The sequence below is a fragment of the Uloborus diversus genome, chromosome 4 (genome assembly GCF_026930045.1).
Source record: "Uloborus diversus isolate 005 chromosome 4, Udiv.v.3.1, whole genome shotgun sequence".
NCBI lineage: Eukaryota > Metazoa > Arthropoda > Arachnida > Araneae > Uloboridae > Uloborus > Uloborus diversus.
The window spans coordinates 90,714,473-90,740,336 of NC_072734.1; the positions used below are offsets into that span (position 1 = coordinate 90,714,473).

General features: G+C 34.1%; 1 protein-coding gene across 1 annotated transcript in view; it reads left to right on the top strand.

Annotated features, from left to right (window-relative positions):
• LOC129220703 (zinc finger protein ush-like) overlaps nt 1–25,864 on the top strand; it is a 219,777-nt gene that overhangs the window by 172,492 nt on the left and 21,421 nt on the right. Inside the window, exons 3-5 of the mRNA XM_054855132.1 lie at nt 8,014–8,134; nt 15,854–16,143; nt 22,057–22,273. Coding sequence (XP_054711107.1) covers nt 8,014–8,134; nt 15,854–16,143; nt 22,057–22,273 — 628 coding nt within the window. The remainder of the gene's footprint in view (nt 1–8,013; nt 8,135–15,853; nt 16,144–22,056; nt 22,274–25,864) is intronic.

Below are 25,864 nucleotides of genomic sequence, written 5' to 3' on the forward strand. Positions count from 1 at the left end.
CCGCGGGATTTCGCACGATATTTTGCGGGATTAAGAGCAGAATCCCGCGGGATTTTCAATTCTGCAAAGATTTTCCATGCAAACGTTTTCCAATTTCTCCCGTCCATAAAACCAATATTTTTACAAGTATCATATGAAGTTTTAATCACCTTCCCGTATATATGCAAGAAGAGCAAGAAACGCTGTCTCGTTTGGTGAACGGTAGATTTATCATTCAAGAAAACAATAAAAAAAAGAGCGTGTTCTTCTGAGAATAAATTGGTATTCTCATTCGGGGGAGGTTCCATCACTAAGCACTGAAACCCTGAAAATTGTGTTTTTGAAGAAATTGAGAAAATCTATTACAGTGTGCAAAACCCGATGGAGTAGCCTGAATGCAATGTTTGAACTCTTTTGTAAACTTAAGGAATGCTTTCAAAACCTTAAACTTACAAAAATTGCACAACATTTTTTTTTTTTCCGAAGAAGAAAGCAAGGAAAAACTCTACATTATTACTTCCTTTTACAAAAAAGGAAGTATTGTATTCGCGAAAAAATTTTCACTCAAAAATCGCCCTTAATTTCCATTTTGCTCACCCCCAAATGAATGTTGAGTTTTTTTTTCGATTCGACCACATGCGGAAAAGTGCCTAAGAATGTATAGACACGCGAAATATCCATTTTGACCATCACCGAGGTAATTACAACGACTTTTCTCGTGACGTCTGTATGTATGTGCGTATGTGTGTATGTGCGTGTGTGCGTATGTGCGTATGTATCTCGCATAACTCAAAAATGGTATGTCCTAGAAAGTTGAAATTTGGTACATAGACTCGTAGTGGGGTCTAGTTGTGCACCACCCCTTTTGGTTGCTTTCGGATGTTCCTAAGGGGGTCTTTTGCACCTTTTTGGGGGGAAATCATTGTTAATATCAATGCAAACTTAAGTGGTGTTATAATTTGGTAAACACTTGGTGACGTATCGCCAAGCTTTTGGTCGCCAAGTTTTTTCGCCAACTTGGCGACGATTTTTTTTTTCTAAGAGCGAACATCCGGATCTGATTAGCTATTTGGCCTATAAAACCCTCCTTAGGGCCCTCTAGTTTCTGGGGCCCTCGAAAATATTAGACTATGTAGAGAATTATACCAAAATATGACATCGTTTTTTTTTACTTCCTTTTACAAAAAAGGAAGTATTGTATTCGCGACAAAATTTTTGCTCAAAAATCGACCTTAATTTCCATTTTACTCACTCTTGAATGAATATTGAGATTTTAGTTAAAACGAGTTTTCTCGTGACGTCTGTATGTACGTTAGTATGTATGTGCGTATTTATGTCGCATAACTCAAGAACGGTATGTCCTAGAAAGTTGAAATTTGGTACGGAGACTCCTAGTGGAGTCTAGTTGTGCACCTCCCTTTTTGGTAGCATTCGGGTGTTTCTAAAGGGATCTTTTGACCCTTTTGGGGGGGGGGAATCATTGCTAATTTCGGTGTAAACTCATGCGGTGTTATAATTTGGTGGACATTTGGCGATATATCGCCTGTCTTCTTCGCCAAAAAACTTGGCGATTTTTTTTTTAATTTTTCTATTTGGCCACTGTTGGTGAAAGAGAGGGTAAACTATTGAATCACATTAAAATTGCCAGTAATGGGGAAATGACATTAAATTGGAGTAAAAGGAAGTCATGTGATTCACACATCAGCTCGTTTTTTTTTTACTTATGCTCTTTAACCTGTAGAAAAGGCATGTCTTTGTCACCGTGAAGCTAATGTTATAAATGTGGGTGGCATCTTAAAAGTTATGTTGTTTCGATTGTCTCTTTAAAGTGAGAGGTAAAACTAGCAAAATTATTCAAAAACCTTTACTGAAAGTGCGATCAGTCCGTGTTCACCCCCTGCTGTAACGAATCAAATGCACTAATGCAACCAACGTTAATTTGAAGTTGAAATTTGAAGTTTATGAGCAAAAACCCCTAACGTGACATTTTTCAGAAGAAAAGAAAAATATACCTTAGAAGACGGTGAAATTAATAGAGATATTTTGCTAAGTGTGCACAAAATATTTAATCTCAGTAAAACCAACTGCAGTGGAGCCACATCGCGTGTTTTCATCAAGCCCATTATTTTTGGGGCAAAAATTCTCCCATACCATACGAACAATGCTTTGTTAAAACACATTGGACTTTTTTAAAGTAGACTTATGTGTACCAAACGACAGTTGCTGATTAAGTTGCGACTTTGTAGTACTCCACCATATTGGTGTACGGAATTTGAGATAACGACTAATGTAACAAAGGCAGTCCTACCTAAAATTCACAACTATTTGACATCTTAACTTTTACAAGAAGAAAGACAATCCCGCGGGATTGACTCTTCACAGTCCTGAAATCCCACGGGACTGAGAATAACACGGGATTGAAAACCCTAATCTTAATATGAGGTGCGGCACATATGTAAAGAACGGTTGGGCACCACTGGTATAGAAGATGTAGAAGAGATCATTGGGAAAAACTGTCAGTTGGAGGAGTTCTGGTGGATATATGCGAGAGGTTTTTCATGTAGTAAATTTATTTAGTATACTTTTTTTTTGCATGCCAACTTACTGATACGTACGCTATTTTACACATTTTGTTCGAATTTTAACTAGTATCCAATTCTGAAAACGGTTTAGCTTTCATATTAATAGTGCCATTCATTATAAACAATACCACTTTCAGCAGAGCCGGACCTCGGTCAACAGGTCTTTGTGGTCACCTAAAATGGGCAGCCAAACGAATAGGCCGAACAGCCGGAACTGACGTAGCAGTCAATAAATTGACCTCCGGAGTTGGCGGTCTTCCTTAAGGGGCGATTATCGGGGAGCAGTGTTCACCAGGCTGATATGCGTGCATCCGTCAGGATTAATGGAGGATTATGGGATGGTTGGAGGCTGGGATGTGGTTTAGGTGGAGTGGTTGTTGCATTTCGGGAGGTAGAATACAGAGATCATCTCCTGAAAATGGCTATTACTGCAGCCGTGAAACTATTGCCAGGTGTAATCATTTAGTAACCCCTAAATGGGAAGTTCCATTTTATATGATTTAACCTGAATTTTATCTATAAAATAGTTAGAAGTAACATTTTAGCTCTTATACTGTTTCGGCATTTTTTTTTCTTGTCTTTAAATCATAATAGCTATTGCATTTTATAGTCAATGCTTCTTCATTCCTTTCATATTTTTGTGCGAAACAGTGAAAGTACTAACGCACATAAAGAATAAGGTGGAAATCTCTAAGCTCTAGTACAGGTTTCGATACATTAGCACGTACATTGCCAAAACTTTCATAAAAGAGATAACTTTTTAATTTTTTTTAAAGATGTATTAAAATTAATTATTATTGTTGTTACTATAATTATCATAATTGTTTCGAAATTACCTTCATTTTGGGTAAAAAATTCGGAGCAGAACGGCGCTTATAATATTTATTACTTTCTTTTATGTCTAATATGTAGTAAAAATCATTGGATTCATGAAAAGTTTCGAATTTCGATGGATTTCCACGTTTTGAAGTGTGTTGAGTCATTATGACAATTTTAGAAAACTTTCGTCTGTCTGTATGTGTGCAACTGGTTTTGTTTTGTTGCTCTAGCGCGAAACTTCTGCATGAAATAGAACGAAATTTGAAGTTTATACATCTGTGTCTCTATGTAGATTCGTGTCCATTAGTTTTGGGAAGTATACAAATCGAACGGTTTTTTTTTTGTCGTTTTTTCGTGACTACTATGTATCAAAAAGTCAGGAGCTGAATCAAACAACATTTTGTACATTCGTAGATCCTAGAAGGTCCCGGAGCTGATTCAATTTTATTGCCAATAACTCGAAAACAGGTTTTGAACCGAACTTTTTTCTCGCTACTTGTGACTGCTAGATCTCGAGAAGTAATGAACGAAATCAAGTAACAATTGATCACAGGTAGAGCTTACAGAGTAAAAGAATTTATATGATATTGGCGTCTCTAGCTCAAAAGGTGTGGTGCAATCGAACGTTCTTTCTTGCTCATTGCGTGTGCTATATCTCAAAAACTAATGCTACGTTTCATATGAAATGTGGTTTTATATGAAATGAAATTGCATGAACCTACACGGAAAAACGAGGATTCAATTTTGGCGTTAATCGCTCCTAAGACATACTATTTTTTTCCATCGTTTTCTGAAAAAAAAAAAGGTTAATTAATACAACAATGTGAAACATTTATCATACTAAAATGTTTTCCCTTCGTCTGCTCCAGAAACCCTTTGACGCGGTTTAACTGTTGGCGAATGTTTGGAAAAATGTCAATGATTAATTTTTTATCTGCTACCATCTTCTATTTGTTTGCAAATAAAATATTTATTAGTAAGCTAAGCAAGGCTTTTAAAAGAATTTTTACTTTCCGTTCTTAGATTCCAATTTTGAATGGATTTTCAATTATTGGGAAATTGGCGCTGTCGTCAAATTTTTGGGAGGATAAATTTATTTTGGTAACCCTGTTGTTTTACGGATTTTTCCCAACTCTTTGTTTACGTATGAAGAGAAAAAAAAAACATTCCTCGCGCAGGCATTGATGCCTAAATTTAACGCCAATGAAATAAGACACCAATTTCCCAATTATCGAACTCTTTATCTATCTAGCTTTTGTGAATAGCGGAATTTTCTAGTAGCGATTACGTGAGATAGTTATACGTTAGATTCAAGAATTCACAGCATAGATATCGAAGAAAGTTATGTGATGGCCTCTACATACTAATTTATTTCGTAATTATCTTTCATATGGTTGATTTATGTCGACATTTAATGCAATGATTTTTCCGACAAACTTACTTTTAAAAAAATCTTTCAAAAAAATGAGGGGGAGAGTTTTTATTCTTTTGAATAACTTAAGATGGTATCGAAATAATCACTTATCACTTCACTAATTATTAATAAGCAACATACCTGTATTAAATTAGCAATTTATCACTGAGCTTATTTTGAGAAGCGCAAGTAATTGCAAAAAAAAAAGATCAGCCAATCAAGTTCTCCAAACGATACGACATGTTTTTACTACACATTAAAGTCTAATAATTCATAAAAGCTGCGTGCAGCAAAAATTCACGCTTAATAAATAATGATATCATTAACCAAGCACTAAAAGTATCGCGGCGAACTATATACTTGAATCCTCATCACTAAATCATTGTTTCGCTATCTTTATTATCTTATAGCTTGTCCTCAATCCTTAAAAAATCTCTTTCCTATGGCACGGAAAATATGGTGTCACATCAGAACGACGGAAACGCCTCCGAAAAAACCCCAACCAATCACCAAAAACCAAAATTGAAGATCTCGCCGGAGCCGTAACCCCAGAAAAATAAAAGATTTTTAATAATATTAACCTGACCTGGTTTGGGGAATAATTTTAATTTATTATATCATCATCGGAATCATTTTTGAAGGGTGGGGGTGTGGGGTTGAAAGGTAAGAGCTGTGTACCTGATAAATTTTTATTTTTATATTAACTCTTCTGTTATCGGTTGTAATAACTGGTAGCTCAGAAAATCAGTTTTATCACCAGCTCTTTTGCCCTCGGAGCAATTTTACCGTCGGTAAAAATTTCCCTCAATTTTTATTTATGAATCTTTTATATTTGCGAACGATTACTTTGGAACTGAATTGATAAGGGCGCGAAAATAGGAATGAGAGAGTGAAAGAGAGGGAGGGATAGAACGAAAAAATGTTAAATCGTCTCTAAAAAGCTGTTTTAACAGCGACGAAAAATTATTTTTTTTCTCGCCGCCACTTTTATTTTAATTTTTCGTTTTACGTAAGATCAGATTGCTCGATAAGTAAAAATTGTCATTAAACCTCCTCTCAGAATTTTACGATAAAAAAGGGGAAGGAAAAAAAAAACGGGAAAAATTGCATATATCTGCGTTCTGAATTAAAAAGGGAGATTTAGGAAGTTCGGGAAAAAAAGAAATATAATTCTTCGTGACATGACATCGAAAAAAAGATAGTGTGAGAGCTAATAAATCGATGTACGATCTGATAAAAATGTTGAAAAACCTGACCTTGTTTTAAAAATGAGTGAAAGTTTTAAAACGATTTGCACTATCGAGTTTTTTGCACAATCAAGTTATACATATCTTGATGGGACATCATTAGAAAAAAATAAATGTTTCTCGTCAAATTTGCGTACTTTATTTCTTGTTTTATTTTTATTATTCTTAAGTGTCTTTTTTCTCTCATGAAAAGAGATCTAAGGATGTGTTCAATTTTAATACATTCTTAACTGGATATTTTTTTTTCTTTTTTTATTTCTGTCGTTAGTCTTCCATGCCAGACATTTTGTTTGAATTAAATCCCCGAAATAAAATATCTGTTTTAATTATGAGTCTTATTTTAGGTAATTTTTTAAGTAGGTGATTTGATTGACTATTAATAATTTTTGAATTCAAGATTTTTTTTTTTCACTTTAGGTTTTATACTCAAAAAAAAAAAAAAAATTCAGTTTTACTAAGATTACTCTCAAGACTTAACGCATTAAGTTAATTTTTTTAAAAAAAAAATACGAATATAACTTAAGTCTTAATTATTGTTACGCATACTTGCTTAACGAAATTCTACTTTTACAGCTTTAACTATCAACTCGTTTATTCCTTTTATCTCCTTCCTTTATTTTCTGTTACTGTTTGATAGCACAAGTTTCATGGCTCTCGACTGAAAACTATTGATCCATCACTTCAATTTATTATGTATTTAAAAGTTTCTTTACTATCACTAAGCATTAACCTATTGAGTTAAACTTCATTTCGAAACTAGAATATTAATTTCCTTTGTGAAAAAAGAAAGAAAAAAAATAAAAAATATATCAATAAACAGGAATAATTAAATAAGCTATACATACATGAACAAAATTACAATAATAAATTAGAGTGATAAAATTTCAATGATAATTATCGTGAATGATGCAAAATTTAAAAAGAAATAAAGAAACGGAAAACTATCTAAGAACACTGTACTATTAAATAATTATTCCGTAATTTGTTTTCAATAGTAAATAGTAAAAATTTCAAAAGAAAAAAAAGGGGGGGGGGGACCTAATTTAGGCGTTTTGCGGGAAACAATTATACACTTCACTATAAAACTAGTGCTGACATAGTTATAATTATTTCATAATGGTTAAAATGACCATTTATTCAAAATGAATATTGTACATATAAAAAAAAGTCATCAAAATTTATTATCGTGTTGCAATATTGCAGCATTTCATTTATTAGCTCAATAGGCTTTTTGAACTATCAGTACCAATGCCAAGGGGCTTGAATTTAGTGTTGGTGTTCATTTAAAATCCCACTTAACATTTATTTTTACAGATTTTTTTGCTGCAGTATATATATATATATATATATATATATATATATATATATATATATATATATATATATATATATATATATATATATATATATATATATATATATATATATATATATATTTGCTTAATAACTCACTTATATTTAGAAAATTAATAGATTCTCTTAACTATCAACTCATGATTTTTCCATCTAGATCTCGTGAACTTAGCATCCATTTGTGAACACGTTTTCTTTCATTATCTTAATATTTGCTCTTTTGAGTAAATATTAAGATGCTGGAAGGTAATAATTTTTTTCTTGGTTATAATTTATTTTTATTGTGATGCAATGAATTGTGAGGTAATAATTATTTTTATTCTGCTATTTGACCTAACTTTTAACGGTTTTTATATCGACAGGCATTTTTCGTTTGCAGGCAAAAGGTCAGATCTAAAAGGCTGAACTTTTCCCTGTGGACTTAACACAAACTGTGGACTTCACAAACATTTTTATTTCAAAAAAAAAAAAAAAAAAAATGTTAGTTGAAATACTAAACTTCACGAATAGGTCTTTACAACGTTTTTGAAATTCAGTACCCTGTTTCTCGTAAATGAATTCAGTTGTTCGGAGCAATCACGATGGCAACTCTTTATAATAACTCTTATTTTACTTGCAGACAAAAGGGAAGGACGGTGAAAACGTTCACTTCACCCTCTTGGATGAAATAGGAGGATGGTTGAAGCTTTTGAGGCCGGCCTCATCATGTGATACTTGCAACGCAAGCTTGTTGCACAATGGTAAATAATACTCTGAAAAACTACCCATTTTACTTTGGAAGTAAATTTTGTTTTTTTTTTTTGTTTTTATATATAATTTCTGAACATAAAATTGTCTTTAAGTTCTCCATACTCACCCTATCAACAACGTTACTTTTTACGAGGGATGCGGAGTCGGAGGTAACATGACCGACTCCGGCACCTACTTCGGCTCATTTACCCCAAAATCAGTTCGACTCTACAAGCACGGGCACTAGACGTTGTGGACTTAAGGAGAAAAGGTCTGAATAAGACACAGACTCTTGAAATTTTAAACCATCAACTCCCGACTCCAACTAATTTATCTCTAAATCAGTCAGATTCCAACTCTGTAGCCCTGCTTTTTACTGGACTCTCGGCAACCGAATGAGTAAATCTCACGCTGCCTCCACGGGGAAAAAATATTACCTCTCAACTTTGGTACAAATGGCCTTCGCTACTTGTAAACGCGAGCACTTTCTGGTTCCATTTGACTGGACCTTAGTAGGTTTGGGGCATTATTATTCCATATTTATTGAACCTCCAATTACTTTTTTTTTTTGACACGTGCTTAGAAAAAATAATAAGAAATGACAACGTTTAATTGCACAAAATTGATTCTAGCAGACACGTGTTTCGGCGTGACGTTCTTTTGTAATATGTCTTTTTATCCACAAGCACATTTATTTTTCCTTGGAAAAGGCAAACCTTGTTACGCCGAAACACGTGTCCTGCAGGAATATGCAATTTTGCGAAATTAAACGTTGTTATTCCTTACTTTACACAGAATATTTTTTGTGTTTAACTTGACTCCATTAAGGTCTTTGCATTTTCATTTAAAATATGGGCGTAAAACAATTATAAATTTATGTATTTAATGAAGTAAATATTAGCAACATACCTTTTATCGATTTGTCCAAAGAAACCTGTTTTTTTTTTTAATCTTGAAACATACTTTAAAATCACAGATCATTTTGAAACAATACAAATATGGATTATGACTCGCGTTCCACATAGTGACAACATGATACACAGCTTTTTATAAAACTTTTTTTTATATATCGCTAAAAAAGAAAAGCTAGCAATGTATGTTGTTCATGCGAAATACTTTTCTGTGTTAATGTTCTAAATAAAAATAATGAACAAAAAAAAAAAAAAAAAAAAGAACTCAGATAAAATTAATTAGGAAAAAATGGTAATGTAATGCTAGTGACACCTAAATCATAAAAACACAGAATAATAAATGTATTTTCAACTGAACATTTGTTATTATTATCCTTTACTTGCCAGGAAGCCGGAAAGATATAACTTATTTAATTTTCCTGCAGCTCTGACTATCCTGTCCGCTTTAAATGTTGAATTTTTGAGCTTTAGCTCACTATTTGATTAGCTGCGATATTTTCCGAGACAGAAAATTCCCTTGCGAGCGGAAAAGCTAGTACTTAAACATTTCGTTTCCATCACCCAAAGGCAGAAGAAAGGGAAATTAATAACACAACCAGCCTTGCAAGCAGCAGGAAATAATCATAATCTAAAACTTCCATACTTCTCGATACTTTAAAATCTAAAACATCCATCCCTTCCGCATCCAGAACATCCATACGCACGAGTGTAATAGGAAATTACACCCGTCAAAATCCTCAACGCAACGGAACAACACAAACAAACACACAGAGAATAAAACGGATCGACGAGAATGTGCCGTTACTTTCTCTCTCTGATGGAACAGCAAGATAACGATTCGTCTGCCACCGTCACCCCCTCCGCATAATTAGTCTTCCGATCAGGCAACATCATCGGAATGCACCAGAGGAGTGATGAAAAGAGGAAGTTGGATGCTGTGATTAATAGTAACTCTGGCTAATAATGATGATGAATTAGGGATCCGAAATAGGAGCTGCTGCGGATTTAAATTCACCTAACGTTGGATTTCTCACCCAATCTCTTCTCTTTTGTTGCTAATGGACGCAGTTACTCAGGAAAGGGTGGACAATGGGGACAGGAAAGGTTAGTCCAGCGATGTAGTCCATCGTCTTTGCGTTCTCCCATTCAAGCGATTGTGGTGATTTCAGCCTGATGTCGAGTGTCTTGATGAATGTGGGTATCTGTCTATTCAAGTAGTTTGAGTTATTTTAAATCTGTATGGAGGGACGAGTTATTGAATTTTCCTACAGACATGAGCTTATGGAGCTTTTTCAGTTATATTTTGATGTGATAAACTTCATTAATTGCCTTTTGTCTTGCAATGAAATCCAACGCTGAAAAAACGAGGGCTGATTAGTCGGAGGAAAAATGACCGACTCTGACTCTGGAAATTTTAGAACCTTCGACTCCCCCGACTTCAACTCAGTCTCTTTACCACAAAAACAGTCCAACTCCGACTCTACAAGCAATGACAGAGTTGCGGATTTTGGAGGAAAATACCTACTCCTACTCTCTTGAAATTTCAATCCTGCGACTCCCGACTCCGCAGCCCTGGAAAAAACTACTATTTAACTTATACCACCATCCAGGGATGTGCCAATTGCGCCAAACTGCACCAATCTCCGATCCCACACCAAACTGCTCCAAAAGACCGCCAAATAGACTTTTCTGCGCCAAAATCGGACAAACTTGCGACAAAAGTGCGATTTTGCATTTAATGTTGCAGTTCCTTCGGTATATTTGGCAATTATTGGAAAAGATCATCAAGTTTATGCATTTGGAGCTTGTTTTTACGATTTTTTTTTGACTTGATCCCGATTTTTTTGCGCATTTAAAAATCCGATTACATTCGCTTTTGAAAAACTCGATCGTTTTATTTTTATGTGATTACGTTCCTTTGACTTGCAAATTTTTGCATTGATCATTATTTTCAACCTTTCTTATCTTTTGTTTTCAGAATATGAGGACTTAAAAGTTCGTCTTCTTGTCACGCGCAATAGAAAATATCACTCCAATTGCATCCAAATTGATGTAAGCGAAAGCCATCTGTAATATTTAATATTGTTCACAAGATTTTAATCTTGGGTTTCTTTCTGTTTTAGGACAGAAAATTGATCTTTAATTTTGGTTGGCGACACTTAAGATAGCAAAAAATGGGAATTCTAATGCTTTGGTAATAAATAGGCATTTCAAGTTTCTCAGATTCAGGCACTTTCCCCATATTCTTAGTCTGTCTTAAATTTTTTATTTATTTATTTATTTTTTTGTTTTTCTCACCTTTTTCATATTTTTTTTCACTTGTATTTTAAAATTATTTTTTTTTTGACGTCATTTCTTATAATCATTTTTTTTTTCATCGTAGCTTCATTATTAAGTTTGTGATTAAATATCAAACAGTTAAAAATAAAAAGCATTAATGTTGCCTTTGCTTGATTTTCAGATTTGTTAATCAAGTAGTTTAGTATATAAGCATATATGCCATAATAATAATGATAATAACAGCAATAAGGTCAAACATAAGTAAATAACTTTCACATACCAAAAGAAAGAAGAAGATTAATTAATCTCTTTAAAGTTACTTGTAACTTGTTGAAGTAAAGTTTTTTAATTTAGCCATTCTTTTTTGCATTTTTCTTTAAAAATCTTTTTAAATATGTTTCTGAGTTACACACACACACACACACACACACACACACACACACACACACACATATATATATATACTCAAGAGCCAAAACATTATGACAACCTGTCAATAACGACTTGGCCCACCTTTTGGCGCGCAACACAGCTTCAACCCGCCTTGGCATGGATGCCACAAGTCCTTGGTAGATGGCCGGGGACAGATTGTACCAGATGTTTAAGCAATTGTAACGCAAATCCAAGATATTGCGAATTGGTGATCTTTGAACTCTGAGCTGCCGTTCCATGATGTGTCAAATGTGTTCTATCGGATTGAGATCCGGTGAGTTAGGCGGCCAGGACATTAACTGGAATTCAGCATCATGTTCCTCGAACCACTCTAACATAATTTTAGCCTCGTGACACGGGGTGTTGTCCTGTTGGAACATTCCATTTCCAGCTGGAAAAACAGAGGCCATGTAAGGGTGCAACTGGTCCGCAATGATGTTCAGATATCCTGTGGAATTCACGGTCTGCTGTACCACAACCATGGGTCCCAGAGATGCCCAAGAGAACGTCCCTCAAAGCATAATACCGCCTCCACCGGCCTGTGTATGACCTACTGTACATTGAGGGAGCAACTGTTCGCCCGGAAGACGGCGTATCCTGACACGGCCATCGCCGTGATGCATGACAAAACGTGATTTATCTAACCAGGCAACTCTCTCCCACTGATCCATGGACCAGTCGCGATGTTCCTGGGCCCAGCGCAGGCGCAGTTGGCGGTGACGCTTGGTCAGCAAAGGCACACGAGTTTGACGTTTGCTGCGTAGCCCCATATCCAACAGTGTCCGCTGAACAGTGTGCTCTGATACTATTCTACTTGGCCCTGCATTGTATTGGGCTGTTAGCTGAGCCACTGTCTGGCTCCGGTTTTGCTTCACCATGCGAGACAGTCTCCGACGACCTTTTTCTTCGATAGCGTGTGGACGTCCAATACCATGTCGTCTACTGCTGGTTTCACCGTCATTCAACCATTTTGCATAAGTACTAACAACTGTAGGTCGCGAACAACCCACGAGTCGTGCAGTTTCTGAAATACTACTTCCGAGTCTTCGAGCCATTACAATCTGCCCTCTATCAAAGTCGCTTAGATCCGCAACCTTTCCCATCGCACGCAGAAGTAAGTGAAAGAATGATTCTTCAGACTCTCCAGCAGCAGTTAAATACCACTTCCACCTGATCACGTGCTTTCCACGTCATCCAGTCGAGTTCATTGCAAAATGTAGGGGTGGTCATAATGTTTTGGCTCTTGAGTGTATATATATATATATATATATATATATATATATATATATATATAATGTTGTTTACATGTATATATAAACATAAAAGCAAACAAATTGTAAAAATGGGTCTCAAAGCACCATAACTTACATCCATTTTCTAATTCCCATTTTTAATGCAGGGAATATTTGTCTCAAATTTATTTTCTGCACGCTATCCATCCGTTCAAGTAATTTAATGTAATCCGAAATTGACTTAAAGGGCAAATCCTTCTCTTTTGTGTGGTGCTTGGGAATTAGGGTAAAAATGGGAGAGACGCCATACTTTTTGTACAAATTAGATTAAAAAAATTAACATGCAATATAAACCGACACTCACTTTATGTTTTATTTTATAGTTACACTCTTATAAAATATTAAAATTACCATTAACGAGCTTTAGACTTAAACTAGTGGTACCCGTACGGCTTTGCCCGTAGTTGAAAATTAAAAGGTCATTCGGTTCACCTCTATATTTACAAATAATGGATGACGAATTTCTCGCCAATTGGCTATGTTCATTCGCTCTCCAATTGCACGTCATGATAATTTCGTAATTTACCGTCCATCTTATGATAACTTTGCTGCGGAAAATGTTCTTTAAATTGAAATAGAAGAAGAAAAAATCTAATTTTTGAAAAATCAATTCGAGGTGCACACCCCCATGCTACAAACTGACTTTGTGCCAAATTTCATGAAAATCGGCCGAACGGTCTAGGCGCTGTGCAAGTCACAGAGATCCAGAGATCCAGAACCTACAGACATCCAGACAGAGAGACTTTGAGCTTTATTATTAGTAAAGATAAAGATAAAAAATAAAACTTGTAAGTTGACAACAGGTCATCTCTCCCATAACGTGTAGGAGAGATGTCATATGGGCTATATATTTCCTTGTTTTTGATCCTTTTGCGTATTATTTCCCTACCACAAGTGTAGCAATGCGGAGCGTACATTGTACACGACTCATGCAACCATTTTTGACACAAAGAACATTCAGTCATTTATTTATTTATTTTGTTTTTTGTTATATAATAATTTTCACAAATTCCGCACACACAAGCAGTTTGTTTTCGATTCACTATAGAATTAGATAGACTTCTCAAGGTTCTTTGTGGGGATTTCTTTACTAGGGGATGTTTGTCTGGAAGTTGATGGATTTTGTGGAGACAGAGTTGGAGTGGCAGCACCTTCAGGATGAATTTTCGAACTAAGTACTCCAATTAAATCAGATATAGGAAAGAAATGATCTATAATATTTTTAGGATTGGGTGAGAATTCCTCAAGCTTTAAAACCTGATGTAGCTTTTCCCATAAAGTGTTGGAACTGCATTTTTCGGTATTTCTCTTTTTCTTATTTTTCAACACCCAGAAATTAAGTTCTTTTCATTCTACTGCCGCCTGATTACCGTATGCTTCTACGCGTATTTTCTCGACATTCAAAAAACATATACAAACAAAACACGCATTTATTTACACTTTTGAAAAGTGTGGCATCTCTCCTCATTAAGTGAGAGAGATGCCACATATATAGGCATAAAGTACATAAGCAACATTTAACAAACATTTCAAAATGTAGTTGAAATAAGTTAATAACAAGCTAAATCAAACATTACAACCCCCCCCCCCCCCCGAGTTCTTACCTTACGGTGTCTTTGTTTTACATTTAGCACTTATTAAAACCGCATCGACTCAAAATTTTCTTCGAAAAATGCTTGCATCAAAACTATATTTTCGTCACACACCCGTCATACTCGAGTGTAGTCCAACAAGAACTAAACATGTTAAGAAGGAGTAAATAAATCAGTGAGAAATATCGCCATCTCTTTCTTAATAGCTTAATTTTCGAAGGTATGGCGCCTCACCGCATGTGGCGTCCCTCGCACTTTTACCCTATGTCCTTTTGAGACTCGTTAAAATTTTGGAGAGTTTTAAGTTTAGAAATAAAAATAAGTAAATGCCGCACGTATAATTAAACATCGAAGTTGGAGGCTTTTTTTTTCTTCTGTAAAATAGAACTGCAAATAATACTCCTATGGGTCAAAACTTAAAAACACAGAGCAAAATATTTAATTCGCATCTTTACTCACGTGTATTGGCAACGATATGGTTGATAGCAAGCGCAGAGTGCAAGTTTAATTCGCTTCTTGATTATCACATGAAACGCGGATAACGTGGAAACGCGGTACAAAGATGCGACAAAGAGCATCATTTGTGACGTCATCAAGACCACGCCTTGCTTGAAAAATAGGACATTTTAAAAAATTAATTTAAAAATAACTGTTGGGCAAATAAAAGAATATTCTGGTTCCATGTTTTTTTTTTTTTTTTGCTAATTCTATCAATTTCAGTGACTGAAATTACTACATTTGACTGAAGAAACAAATCCATTACAATTAACAATTATTTGGCGGAAAAAAGTGTGAATGTATGGCATACTTCTAATTTTCTCTTGGTCCACATAAAATGTATGCCAAGTTTAAATAATAAACGTTTATTAGAACGAACTCTACGATAGTGCAATAAGGGAAACTTAAGCACCATGGAAAGATTCCAAATGATTTTATACGTCAAATTACTCGAAAACATAATTACGCAAATATTAGTTAAGTTACTTTGAAGGCAACGGAATAACTGGTAATAAGATATTTGATTCTTTTCTATCAAAAAAATCATGTTTTTAAAAATAATGTGAAGAATAAAGAGTGAAATAAAAGGCAACATATATATATATATATATATATATATATATATATATATATATATACTCTCGAAAGCATAGCCTGTAGTTAAATTTTTTGTTTCATTATTAAAACTAATATTTTAAATTTTCTTTTCCTCTTTCTGTCTACAGACTCTGTAATTTGGTGTACAGTATCAGCGGACTTAGAGCCAGACACAGAATTAGTGGTAAACCGATGTTTCGCGGGTAGTACGAGTCCCCCGTCTCCCCTGCGATCGGAATCCCCCCTTCGCTCTCGTTCTAAACGCCTGTTGCGTCGGAGCTCACCGGAACGTGACGTAAAAGAGGAAGAGGTCTTTGTCAAGAGAGAATCGGGCATCTTCCATCCCGACAGAGATATCCATCCCGATAGAGATGTTCATCCCACTGATGAGAAGAAATCACCTTCATCGGAGGATCAGGTAATTATTTTTTGGATATTCATATCTACTCGATTAACAAAATAATAGCATGGTATGTATCATCCAAAAGAATCAGAAACAAAACAGATACGAAGTTAGTCTTTATTTATAAAAGGTTTGGTCGAAAATCACTGAGGTATTTAAGTTAAAAACGATTGAAGATATTTCAACCAAATAGGTGTGTTGTTTTAGTAAAAATGTATAAATTTGGAGGAGAAAAACACCGGATACTAAAACTTTTATAGAATAATATGAATGCCTAAAATAAGATTTTTTTTATTCATGCATATTTGACAAACAATAAAAATTATTTATTGCCCCAAACGCTCAGCTATGATTTCTAAAATGAAATTGTCTAGAATCAAATTATTAAGAAGTAGAAAACCTCCTTTCATGCCTGGAAGAAACATTTCTATGCGTTTGATGTTATGTATTTTTTTAAATGACTTTGTTTTTTCACAACTTCACTCTATTGTTAAAAATACTCCCCAAACACTTGTAGTACTCTTATAGCAGAGGAAAAAAAAAAAATGCAAATTGAAAATTTTAAAAATATACTAAAAAATATCAATGAATGAAATGATTTAAAACACATTTCTGTATTTTTAAAAACATAATTTACAAAAGTTAATTTGAAAAGTTTTATTATGTTTTGTCGTGAATTTCTGTTTTATTTATTTGAACTTCGTTTCAAGTATAGTGCCTCGTTTCAAGGTTATTGACTAGAAATAGTGCTGCCATCTGCTACATAAAATATTTACTGAATGGAATGGTCAGCGTACTGCTGCCATCTAGCGAGAGAAAAGTGTTTTCTTTTCTTTACTCCATCGGGCGACTGGTATTTCTTATCTTAAACGGACGTGAGAAATGAGGAATCTTATGCTATTGAAAGACAAAAGGAATTATCTTTTGTTCAAAAATGTTGCTGTAAATATTAATATACAAATGCAGATATTTTTCTAGTTTTTTGAACACAATTTTTAGGGGAGGGGGAGGGATTTTCTTAAAAGAAATTTTCAAATAAAATAGTCAAATCTCGATTATTCGAAGTTTATAACTCAAATATTCCTTTATCTCAAAGCTTTTATTGGGTCCCAAACTCTTGAGACTTTTGTAAAAACTTCCCATAACTCTAACTACCAATAACTGGAACGTTTTAGGCGGTCCCTTGTGACTTCGAGTTATCGAAAGTTGACTAAATATATAAAAATATAAGTAACTTGCGCTGTAAATAGAATATGCAAGGCTGAGTAGAATTTCAACGTTACATTATGAAAACAAATTAAGATATCAATTTCGAGTGCTATGTATAACACGAACCAATTAGTTAATTGGAGAACATTCAGATTATACTATTGCATAACAGCCAAAATCACTGATCGAGTAACGTTATGAAGTTATCATCAGTGAAACTCACGCCATAGCATGCAAGACGGCATTATTTTATTGTTGCAGCACCCAAAGTTCAGCAAGTTATTTATAATTTGATAATATTTTTTGGTAATGTTTGACATGCAGGGAAATGCTTTATACTGACAGGACTGAACTGCATCCGGTATCTTAACTGTTTTAATGATAAGACTCATTTTAGGAGAAGGGAGAAACGAAAAAGTGGTCAACAATGAGCGCTAACTACTGGAGTGTAATGTTAACCCACTGCAATTAAGGTTAAAATTTCAACTATCAAAATATCACAAAACAAGGCAATTGCTCCGTTCAAATGCAGCAATTTTCACCTGTCATACCTTGACGGGCGATTTTCTAGTTTATTAATAACTAAAGAATACACTATATAGTAAAATACACATACACATGCGCTCGTTCTTAAGTTTGAGTAATAATTTTCAGTTTATTTAAAAAGAGATGTACAAGTACATGTATTGCTGATTAATAAGAAAATATTTTTCATTGTTTGTTAGAAAAGAGGTTCATCGTATTTGTCAGAAGGCTTTTCCAAGTGAAGAAAGTCCAAGCTTTGCATAAAATATTTCAAGTGTGCCTCTTATTTTTCTAATGGAAGGTTTAATCAAATTTAGCATAACTTTAAAACTATTTCCTGATCTGTTGAAACCTAGCATTTGGTTTTTAAGTGGCAAGTAGTTCTTAGTTTTGTGCGCAATATTTTTTTTTTTTAGATTCAGATTAAAAGAATAAATTTTGTTGAAAAAAAAACATTCCCATCAGCTTGGTTCCATCATAAACAATTAAACCAAACTTATGTAGCCTTATATGGCTTAATTAATTAACTAACTAATTTGTTATAAATTCCAGTAGAGTTTTATATAGCTGCATGTGATTAAGTTTTAATTTTGCATTTTATAATTTATCTTTTGATTTTAATTGACTGCTCTTTTCAATTGTTTGATTATGAACGTGCATATGGGGGTGAAAGTCATATAGCTCCCAGAACCTGACACACGTATTTGTTAAGCATTGCTAAACATTGTTTTAGAGAAAGACACATAAAAATGTTTTCACTTTTTTTTTTCTTATTTGGAAGATTTCAAAATCTGTTTAGTGCTTAAATAGTGAAAAAAAAAAAAAAAAAAAGTGAAATTGTCAGTTTTAACTATTATTTTCAGCGATAATTTGTGACTCAGGTTAAAAATTTTGATCTCTGAATATTGTTCGAAAAACCTTCTGGGAAGAAACTGGAATATTTTTAAACATTGGAAGTAAAATCTACAGATTTAACTAAAAAATATGTTTAATATTTATTAATGAAATTCTTGTCAACGTTTTGTTAATTAAGTAAAATGAATACTGGAAAGTCATATTTAATTGTTTCCTAAGTGACGTCTACTGAACTGGAAGGAAATCAATCTTAGAGCGGATAAAGCAAACTGATTAGAGTGCACACTTTCGTCTAATATGCACAATTTCGAACTAATTTAAAATATTTGCAACATACTTGATTGATACGTGAAAATTTCAGCCACTAAAAACAATCGCGTGCAAGCGAAAAAAGTCAGAATTATTTTCTTTATATTTAATTATTAAATTTCTGACGAATGTGATCTTCCACGCATTTTAAGCATTACATTTTCTCTAGAATCCGTTATTTTTCTTGCGGCAAAAAAAAAAAAAAAATCTGGATTTTATTCTAGGAAATGGCACTATAAAAAATTGAGAGTTTTTACTTTTAGGTTAGCAGATGGCAGCACATACCAGCTCTTTCTCTATTACTCCAATTTCTCTTGGGTCAATTCAAAAAATGTACATTTTATTCCAGGAAAATGGCATCATTTTCGGAATGTTTTCACTTTAAGATTGTAGATGGCAGCACGCATCAGTGGTTTTCTTTCTTGTTATTTTGAAAACTTATTTTCAGTTTTAGATTTTGATGTACGAAAAAATTTCTTGGCGTCAAAAGTTAAGTATTTCAATTTGCATCTTAGTCGGGTTTTTTTTCTTTCAAAAAATAAAAAATGTAATTCAGGTAGAAATATTTTCATTTTTTGGTTTCAACGTGTTTAAGTGTTCCCTTTAGTGAAAACTTTCTTCGATAGATGGCAGCATTGAAAATTTGCTTTTTTTAAATTTCCTTTTAAAATTGTAATTTCGCTATGTACTGATAGTTGTAGTACATTTCACGGAATTTATATGAAACGTGCTAAGTCAAAATTGGTTCCAAATAAAAGTTCGAATTGATGTTACGAGATGAAATCAATTAGAACCTCTACGTACTGACATTTCGAGAGCTAATTGTTAATGCACTAAAATGAGAAACTGAAACATTCTTGTTTGTTTTGATGTTGTAAAATTAGGATTTATTTCGAAGTCTCAAACACACATCAGTTTAAAAAGCAGCACCCAAAGTTCAGCAAGTTATGTTTCAGCATTATGTTTTCATGATTAAAAAAAAAAAAACAGAAATACCTGTCTGTATGTATGTAATTGGAAAACAGCATTGTATACTTAGCATATAAAAACTTCCTAGTATGTTTCGATGTGACAGTCCAAGTCCAACTCTGACTTTTAGACTCCGACTCCGCAACCCTGCTGAAAACAGTTGACGGATGTAGAAGGCAGCCATAACTAAACGTTTTTCGCATTTCAATAATTTCGTCTTCAGCAATCTCGCTCTTGAAATGCGCTCCAGTTAAAGTCACTAAGGAGAATTCGTAGAAAATTATTAATTGTCTTTCTTAAATAAATATCTAAATAAAATATTTTCATTTTGTCTTTTCTGCAATTTTGCGATGTTAGAGACAATAGCTAGTATTAGTATAGCCTGTTGTTAGTATTGAATCAAAATGTGTTTTTTCAAATGTTTCAAAAAGTCCTTTCTACAGGTAATATCCTTTACCTCCCCACGTTGATAACTGATTCTTTGCCTTTTATATCATAAAACAATAATCAATGTGGTAGAATAATGCAGTTTTGAATCTATTTCATCTATACTTTTTTTGATACTTATGGTATTGATATTTTTTATCTGTCTGTATCGATACTAAGTATCGAAAAATAAGTTATTCTTAAACATTCTTACTCTTAAGTAGCATTCAGAGTAGTTGAGAAAAAAAAGACAAGAACTTTCTTATGATGTGCGTAATATGAGCAGTTAGAACTGAAAGCATTCTCTCATTGGCGACTCGCAAAGAATCTGACCTTTGACTTCGTGGGTGTAGAAAGGAGGGGGTCATCGCAGCTGCAGGGGCCAGGGGGTTTCCGTTCGGGTTCTGGCATTTTGCTGGTAAGATAAAGCCATTAAGTGCCTCAACCTGCAATGGACATCAGCATTTTGGTAAGATATTAGGTTTTTTCAATGAGCAATAATTTTGCAGTACGTTATTAGGGCTTGTGCTGACCTTTTACTCACTGTATTGTAAAAATTAAAAAATAATTTATTAAGCGTCATTTTTAACGAGTTTTTATTTTGGTTTCATTGCATTGAAACTTATTTTTCCTCCGAAAAGTTAATAACCTCAGCATATTAATTATATAAAATTTTATTAAATAATTTGGCCACAAAGATACATGAAACAGGGAAAAACAAATCTTTCGTAGAAACTTGTCGTCCTTTTATGTGGAACTAAATATCTTTTAAATCATTTTTATAGACATTGCAAATAATCATGGTTATATTTACTGAGAAAAATCACAAGGATTTTCTTCTTAACACAATGGATCAGTTTGAATACTGAGCAAGGATTTTCAAAGTGTTTTCCAAATAACTTTAATGTCATGCCATGAATTCATGAAATAACGTTTTCTCAACATTATTTGTTCTTAACTGTTCTTCAGTTTGGGGAACCCTGAATTTAAATTTTTGAGATAGAGGAAATTCTCATCTCCAAATTTAGCCGAATCGAACTCCAAATTTCACCGAATGATACTTTTGCCGATTAGAACTCCGCATTCTGACGAATAGAACTCCAAATGTTGTTGAATAATGATAATTTCAGCAAATAGTCAGACAAAATTTGCAGAGCAAGGAATTTTTCCGACGGTTACAGTGACCTTCCGTTAATTCCCACTAGGACGCTCCTGTCTTCAATATTTTTAATAACTCAACACTTTATTTGCTTCGTAAGATTAAGCTAAAATCACATTAAAATACAGGTAAAGATGAAGCTATAAGTGTGCTAACAGGACGCTTTTAAAACGAATTATTAATTAATGTTAGTCAATAGCAGGGTTGCGCCCCCCTAAGGGGAAGGGCGTACCCTCCTCAATATCGAGAAGACCTCCCCAAAAGCAAGACCCCCCAAAAAATAAGAAAAATACCCCTCAAATCACACCCTCCCCCCAAAATTTAATGGCGCAGTCTGCGCCCTGCCCCCCCCCCCTTCTCTTCTAGGTGGGCACCCCTGTAAATAGGAAAGGCACAGAAAAATATTCTTATCAGGGGTATAGTTGCTGTCTTTTTCTGATCTTAAATATATTTATTTTCGACTCATATATTTATAGGGCAGAATATTTAATGGACGTCTATCATCAGAAGATGCAGTGAAATATGAAGTTTCAAGTCCGAGCTCCCCACCCAGTTCCGCAACGTCTCCCTCTAGCTCTACAGCGAAAGGAATCCCTGGTGAAACCGTTGCCAGTGATGAAGCAGCCATTCCGTACATCAATGGATATCACTATCCTCCAGCATTTCCCTATGGTGGGGTTCTTAGCGCAAGTGGTAAGCAATTATTATTACTTTCTTTTACAAACGAGCTGACGTGTGCATCACATGACTTCCTTTTATTCCAATTTAATGTCATTTCCCCATAATTGGCAATTTTAATGTGATTCCATAGTTTACTCTCTAAATATCACCAACAGTGGCCAAATTAAAACCAAATAAAAAAAAATCGCCAAATTTGTCACCAAGTTGGCCACAAAACTTTGCGACCAAAAGTCTGGCGATATATCGCCAAGAGTCCGCCAAATCATAACACCACTTGAGTTTGCATCGAAATTAACCAATGATTTCCGCCCCCCCCCCCCCCCCAAAAAAAAAGGCGAAAAGATCCTTTTTGAAACACCCGAATACAACCAAAAGGGGAGGTGCACAACTAGAAAACCACTAGGAGGCTACGCACCAAATTTCAACTTTCTAGGACTTACCGTTTTTGAATTATGCGACATACATACGCACATACATACATACGTACATACAGACGTCAAGAGAAAACTCGTTGTAATTAACTCAGGAATCGTAAAAATTGATATTTTGCGTGTCTATACGTTCTTAGGCACTTATCCCCGTGTATTCGAGTCGAAAAAAAACAGGGTTGGCAAAAACTCGGGTTTTTTTAAAAAAGCCCATGGACCCAGGGTTTTTTTGGGGTTTTTTTAAATAAAACCCAAAAAAAACCCAACTAAAGCTGGGTTTTTAAAAGACATGTGGGTTTTTTTTTGTCTTTTTTTAGGGAAAATGTGGGGTACTTGTAGCATATTGTAGCGTAAGTATATGGACAAGTGCAAAAATTGTCTTGGGGTAAAAAAAGCTGGAAAACTAGTTAAAATTCAGCGGTTTCTGAAGAAAAGTATAAAAGACGACAAAACCCAAGAATGGTGAAGTTTAAGATTTTTTAGTTTAAATGATTACCAACAGTTAAGGCAAAGTTACTTCTCGAGTGATAAAATCTATTGTTCGTTTTTAATTATTACATTTTTTTTTTTTTTGCATTTTACTTTATTGTATTTCATTTTGTTATGCAAAACCACTGTAGAACCTCAAGTAGTTTAAATCCCTTTTTACTGAATTCCAGCTTAATCAAGACATTTCTTTGAACTGTATGTAACCTGTTTTTTCTATTTCTGTGTACAGAGTAAGAAATATTAATCTTTTTTTGTAAGATAATGAAAAATACTGTACATCCTATTCTGTTTTCCTGTCTGACCGTTTGAGAAACCTGTTAATTTCTAAAAAATATACCTTGTTTATTTGAGATTTGTGACGTGTTGGGTTTACAGAAAATAATTCACATGAAAGCCTTTCAGCTAGAGTAGTTTCCTCTGTACAATCTACCAAATATTGAGAAAATCAGACGTGACAGGACTTAGTCAAGATAATTCGAGTTATTTATTGACCAGTCAAAGAAATAAGTTCAATATATTTATTTAAAATCTTTGAAGTATTTTTTTAATGTTGTCAAGAGATAAGAATTACTATTAAAGTTTAAAATTCATTTTTATGTCCATTGTCTGTGGTAAAGAACAAATAAAAAAATAAGTTTAAATTGTAAAAGTATTTATATTAATCAATTTTTTAAAAAACTTCTCGGAAAATTTAAAAAAAAACCCAAAAATGGGCTAAATAATGGGTTTTTTTAATTGGGTTTTTTCAAAAAAACCCATTGGGTCCAACCCAATTGGGTCCAATCCGGCCAACCCCTGAAAAAAAAATGAATGTTGAGTTTTTTTTTTTTCCACGCGACTACTCGTGGATCGTCCCAACCACCTAGGAACGTATAGACACGCGAAATATACGTTTTGACTATTCCCGAGTAAATTACAACGAGTTTTTCCTCGTGACGTCTGAATGTACATATGTATGTATGTATGTGCGTATGTATGCCGCATAACTCAAGAACGGTATGTCCTAGAAAATTGAAATTTGGTACGTAGACTCCTATTGAGGTGTAGTTGTGCACTTTCGCTTTTGGTTGTATTTGGGTGTTTTTAAAGGGGGTCTTTTGCCCCTTTTTGTGGGGGGAATATCATTGTTTAATTTCTAAGTAAACTCAAGTGGTGTTATAATTTGTCAAGCATTTGGCGATATATCGCCAAGTTTTTGGTCGCCAAGTTAAAAAGCAAGATAAAATTTGTAGAGTTGGTTGGGGAAAGTGGGTCACTGGGATAAGTGGGTCCACCCCCCCTAAAACTGAAATATGGATAAAGTTTTCCAACTTTTTTGCACTGATCATGTTAAATTTCATTACAGTGATGGGTTTTGCACATATTTGGGATTCGTGGAATTTTTTTCTAGGTCATAGCATTTAGTCAAAAAAAAAGTCTGAATTTTTTTTCTTCCTTTTACAAAAAAGGCAGTATTGTATTCGCAAAAAAATTTTCACTCAAAAATCGACCTTAATTTCCATTTTGCTCACCCCCGAATGAATGTTGAGGTTTTTTTTTTTTTTTTTTTGAGTTCTACCCGACCACACGTGCGTATACCTAAGAACATATAGACGACCGAAATATTCATTTCGACGATTCCCGAGTTAACTGCAACGAGTTTTCTCGGGACGTCTATATGTACGTATGTATGTGCGTATGTGTGCATGTATGTCGCATAACTCAAGAACGGTAAGTCCTAGAAAGGTGAAATTTCGTACGTGGAATCCTAGTGGAGTCCTAGTTATACACCTCCTCTTTTGGTTGCATTCGGGTGTTTCTAAAGGGGTCTTTTGCCCCTTTTTGGGGGGAAATTATTGTTAATTTCGATGCAAACTCAAGTGGTGTTATAATTTGGCGAACACTTGGCAATATATCGCCAGTCTTTTGGGCGCCAAAACTTGGCGACAAATTTGGCGATTTTTTTTAAATTTGATTTCAATTTGGCCACTGTTGGTGATATTTAGAGAGTAAACTATTGAATCACATTAAAATTGCCAGTAATGGGGAAATGACATTAAGTTGGAGTAAAAGGAAGTCATGTGATGCACACATCAGCTCATTCTTTTAAGTGGTAGTTGCAGAAAAATTTACCTTACTGGTATTTCGTAATCCGTACCATCTTCCAATACAGAATAAACAATCCTTACAATATTCGTGCTCATACAGAAATATGTAACACGTATTCCTAATCCGACGCTATTTTGATTTCGTTCATTAAAAGTGGCATGTATATAAAATCTGAACTTGTTTGTAAAGCCGGCGTTACTCTAATTCTTTTGTATTTATGTTGAAGTATTTTGCGCTGATTCCAAACGTTAAACTTTTCAAGAAAATGGATTGATTCAACAAAGGAAATATTACATTATAATTTTGCCCAAAGAATTTTCTTTCATTAACATTTTCTGTGCCTTTACTGGTGCAGTTTGAATCCTTTCCTTGTCCACACTTATAGATAAATTCTAATTTCTTCAGCGAAGCACAAAGTTGGTTTTTAGTTTTGCGTTACGGAGATGCTTCCACCTTTGATTTGAAAGAAAAATGAAAACTTCAAAACTTTGTTTCCTCTTAGTTTTGCCCTTTTTTAGTCTAATTTCTCTTGAAAGAAGAAGGGGGAAAAAGGAAAAAAAACTTGAGGAAACAACACTTTGAAAAAAAAAAAAAAAAA